Source organism: Echinops telfairi, unplaced genomic scaffold, assembly GCF_000313985.2.
Source record: "Echinops telfairi isolate 266 unplaced genomic scaffold, ASM31398v2 ScPeMD7_7412;HRSCAF=8450, whole genome shotgun sequence".
NCBI classification, from domain to species: domain Eukaryota; kingdom Metazoa; phylum Chordata; class Mammalia; order Afrosoricida; family Tenrecidae; genus Echinops; species Echinops telfairi.
Window position 1 is genome coordinate 1,139,353 of NW_022111312.1, and position 4,765 is coordinate 1,144,117.

A 4,765-nucleotide genomic window follows, 5' to 3' on the forward strand; every position below is an offset into this window, starting at 1 on the left:
ACCCCCTTGCCGTCCAGACTCACGGCAACAGATTCTACAGGGCAGAATGGCTCCATCGTTCTCTCTGCAGCCGTCTGTACAGAAATGGATCACCCATCCTTTCCGTACCCTGAGGTTAACCGCGCTGTGCCAACGCCTTAAGCTATTTACTCCTTGGCCCTTTAAGGAAAAGTTTGCCAACCCCAAACGTTCCTTGACAGCCATTGGATGTCCTCAGTGGCTGCACGAAAGATCGGAGCTTTGAATCCCCCCAGAGACACCTCAAAAGACAGGTGTGGCGACCACCGGCAAAAATCAGCCACTGAGCAAAACAGGGAGGGTAAAGGGAGAATGTGTAGGAAGAGGGAACCGATTACATGGAACTGTGTGTGACCTCCTCCCTGGGGGACAGACAACCAAAAAGTGGATGAAGGGAGACGTCGGACAGGGCAAGATATGACAAAATACCCATTTATAAACTATCAAGGGCTCATGAGGGAGGGGGGAGCGGGGAGGGAGGGGAAAAATGAGGACCTAATGTCGGGGGTTTAAATGGAGAGAAAATGTTTTGAGAAACGATGTACAAATGCGCTTTACACAATTGATGTGTGTATGGATTGAGATAACAGTTGTATGAGCCCCTAATAAAATGTTAAAAAACAAAACAAAACAAAAAAATATTAAAACAAAAATAAATAAATAAATTTAAAAAAAAGAAGAAAAAAATCAGCCACTGAGAACTCCACGAAGCACAAGCCCACACCGACACGCAGGGGGTTGCCAGGAGTCTGGGTCGACTTGGGAAACCGCGTTGCTGTGAGCAGCTGCTACTGGGTGCTGGAACACAGCAGCCAGGGCGGGCTTCTGGGAAGGAGAGCCTTGGTGCCCAGGCTGGTGGTTTATTTGTCGGCCATTTCAGAGCAAATGGGGTCCCAGGAGCTGCCGAGGAAAGAAAGGGGCTGAGGAGACAAAAGAGAGCCCAAACCAGAGGCCATGTCAGAACTTCATATTTATTAAGTCTCAAACAGGACAAAGAGGAAGACCCGTCCTACAGATGTGGGAGACTGTTAGCACGAGCTCACGCGTGCCAACAGAGAAGGACAGCAATCCGGCCCTTACGTGGGACAGAGGAAACTGTCACAACAGCATGGGGATGGCAGACGGATACGTCGTGGCTGCAGGCGGGCTCCCGAAGCGGGAACCAGCCCAGGATGGGGACACAGACATTAGGTTGGACAGAAGAGCTTACAAGAACTTTCTTCGGGATTTTGTGGCCTGGTGACACAGGGGCCCCCAGGCTGCTCTGTGGCATCTGCACATCGCACGTGGCGTGTGGCATGCCGAAGGGCCCACCATCCTCGGCCTAGTCCGCACAGGCGCAGGAGCTCAAGAACGCTGGCGCGGTCCTTCTTGGTAGCAAAGGGGAAGGGGATCAGGCACCCCTCCCTGAGTTGCCCTTTCACTGCTCCTGCAGTGGCATCTCGGCTGGGGCCTCTCGGCTAGCCCCTAGAACCTTCCTCTTGCCTCGGGCGATGGGGGAAGTCTCTGGCTGCGGGGCGTGTGGAGGGACCCGGGCCCTCTATTAGAGTATAGCCTGAACACAGAGTTTGTAGAGGCATCTGTGAGTCTCCACACGGGTTCTAGTCCACACGGGGCCCTCAGAGGCCAAGAACTCACCCTAGGCTCCCTGGAGAAGCACCCAAGAAAACCCAACCTGGAGCCTGTCACTCCTGAGCCCCGCCCCCAACCCCGTGTGTCTGCCCTTGGCAATTGGGTTAGGGGAACTTTGTGCCTGGGGGGGCGGGGGAGGAGCAATGAAGGGTAGGTGAGGGTCCCCGACAGTGGGGGTAAGTAGGCGGAGGGAATCTTAGGGAAGCGACAGAGGGGGGGTTAGCGTCTACGTTTAGCTCCACTGGCCACAGGGTGCTGGCTGCTCCTGGTCCCCTTGAGGGACTGCCAGTGCCCCTCCCCAGAAGATCCCTAGCCCTGCAGAAAAGTCTGGGGTCTGGGTGGCTCCCGGTGACGCGCTGCCTGCGAGGGATACGGCAGGTGTGCCGTGGGACTAAGGCAGGAAGCTGTGCAGGGTGAGGTCGTCCCCGTCGCGATCCTCTGGCTTCTGGCCCTGACTCTTGGCGGTGGGGGGACCCCCGTTGGCCATGGGGGTGGTGTTGGATGCCTCCCCCCCATCGGGCAGCAGGGCGGAGATGCAGACCATCTCGGTGGGAGAGTAGCTGCGCACCGGGTACCTGTGGTTCTTGCGCGACAGGCGGACGGCCAGCACCACGGTGCACACAAGGAAGATCGTGGCCACCAGAGCCAGCACCAGGATGGCCAGCAGGCACTGCCTCACGGGGATGCTGTTGGGGCCTCCTGGGGGGGTCGGGGACGCTGAGCTCCTGGGGATCAGAGCCTGCTGGTCCTCCCACTGTTTGATGCTGCCTCCGTGCCGTTTGTTGGTCGCCGTCGTGATGTCCCCTGGGCCACCGGGGACCACTGGAGGGTTCACTGTTGGACCTGTTGTCGTAGCAGATTTTGTGGACCGGGCCTCCGTGGTTGCCCGTTCTGTGGACACGACACTGGGCTTCAGGGAGGACTTTTCTGGGACTATGGGCAGCACAGGCAGGCCCCCAGTGGTGGCTGGTTCCGTGGACAGGGGTTCCATGGACAGGGCCTCTGTGGTGCCCGTCTCGGTGGACAGGGCCTCTGTGGTGATGGATTCCATGGGAAGGGCCTCTGTGGTACCCGCCTCTGTGGACCGGGCCTCTGTGGTGGTTGGTTCTGTGGACAGGGCCCTGGTAGTGGCTGGCTCTGTGGGCAAAGCCTCTGTGGTTGGGGGGCCCGTGGGCAAAGCCTCTGTGGTTGGGGGCTCTGTGGGCAACGTGGTCAGGGCCTCTGTGGCTGTGGACCTTGTGACTGTCACTGTGGACTGGGCCTCCATGACGGGAAGGGCTATAGTGGTCAGTTCTGTGCTCCCACGGTCCTGTGCCCCAGCACCCCCCGGGGAGATCAATTCTGTGCTCGGGCCCCCTGTGGCTGCCCCTCCTGCACCCAGACTAGCAGAATCTCTTGTGATTGACTCCTCAGTGGTTGGCTCGGGAGTTCCAGGCCCTGGGGGTCCTCTCTGCTCCAAGGTCCTCATGGTGGTCAGAGGCTTGGGGCCCAGGGTCACAGCCTGGGTGTGGTTTTCAAGCATTTCTGGAGGGTCCGTATTGCCATCAATGTCATAGTCCTCATCGTCGAAGTCTGGGTCCTCGGCCACCGGCCCTTGTCTCCGCGCCCGGGCCAGCAGCGGCCCTGAGGCTCCCTGGAAGCTGCAGCCAGGGCCCAGCAGGGTCAGCAGCAGCAGGAGTTTCAGAGACATGGCACCTGGGGGGACAGGGACAAAGCATGTCAAGCCCCTGAGGACGACGGGGTGTGCATCTGTGGCCGGCCCCTGGCGTCTGCACCCTCACCACGGAAGCACCCAGCATCCGCAGGTGCCTTCCAGCCAACCACAGCGGTTGTTAATCCTGTTTCGACATCAGTTAAAAACATCTATGGCTGGGTTTGGGGGGCCAAATCGGAATGAGAAGGGTCATGAAAGCCACGCCCCTCAGAGGTCGGCTCTACGCCAGTGTCTGCCAGGCACCAGGTAGGGAGGGCATAGGGTGGAGGACCCAGGAGCCAGGTCGCTGCACCAGCTCTGTCTTTTACACTGACTTCCAGCTGGGCGCGGGCCCCTCCGGACCTCAGTTTTCTCAGCTATAAGTTAGGGAGAGCAAAGAATGCTAGAGTGGAGGGCCAGTGAAAATGAGGGACACCCCATCCCCCTGAAATAAGATCGATCGACACGGCTGACCCAGCGAGAGACGCAAATAGACCCACCGCCAGGAAGATGGCTGAGGAGCCCCGGTGATGTGGTGGCCTGTTAGCCGCACTAAGGGGAGCAGCTGAGCCCACCAGCCACCACGTAGGAGAAACAGGAGGCTGCCTACTCCCGTGAAGAGTCACAGAGTCAGAGGCTCAGAAACCCGCAGGGCAGTCCCACCCTGTCCTGTCAGGTCGCTGCGAGTCGGCATCGATGTGATGGCGGTGAGCCTGGCTGGTTGGTTGGTGGAGATGGTGCAAGGCTGGGCATCGAGCTGTTCTGTGGCACGTAAGATCTCAGAGAGCTTACCAACTCACCCACGGCGACACCACCCCACCTATCGCACAGGGCTATTGGGAGAAAGCAGTGGGATGACGGAGGCGGAAGTTGCAGGCTCACAAGGCCCAGTGGAAAGACACACCATTCCCACCAAGTGCATCCGGCCTGATGGCTGCCCCGGGGGCTACCAAGCTGAGCTGTACCATAGGGCTTCTTGGCTGTCACCTTCCTAGAAGCAGGTACCAGAACATTCTTTGGCGGCTTTGATGGTGCTGCTGGGTGGGTGCCAGTAACCGATATTTAGATCAGCAGTTGAGTACAAAGTGGGCATCCTCCCAGGTCGCTCTAAACCCAAACTCCACTGCCATCGGTACTGACTCACAGCGACCCGCTGTGGGCCTCTGAGATCGTAACTCTTTAAAGGAGTAGAAAGCCCAGTCTTGTCTCCCCAGGAGCGGCTGGAGGTTTCGAACTGTCGACCATTCCGATTGCAGCCCACTACACCACCAGGGCTTAATAAATCTCACACACGTACTCTCTCCCTCTCTCTCTGCCCTCCAGCCTGCCTTAGGGACAGGCAGAGTTGTTTTGTATGTTAGGGTGACTTCCTGTTTGGGAGGAAGGTAGGTGACCCAACCTTGGCAGCATGCTCCTGGGGGC

At 58.5% G+C, this 4,765-nt stretch overlaps 1 protein-coding gene across 1 annotated transcript in view; it reads right to left on the reverse strand.

The window, feature by feature from the left end:
* Nucleotides 1-952: 952 nt before the first annotated feature.
* Nucleotides 953-4,765, reverse strand: part of SELPLG (selectin P ligand) — a 9,552-nt gene continuing 5,739 nt past the window's right edge. The window contains exon 2 of the mRNA XM_045296859.1: nucleotides 953-3,345. Coding sequence (XP_045152794.1) covers nucleotides 2,042-3,340 — 1,299 coding nt within the window. The 5' untranslated portion in view covers nucleotides 3,341-3,345 and the 3' untranslated portion in view covers nucleotides 953-2,041. The remainder of the gene's footprint in view (nucleotides 3,346-4,765) is intronic.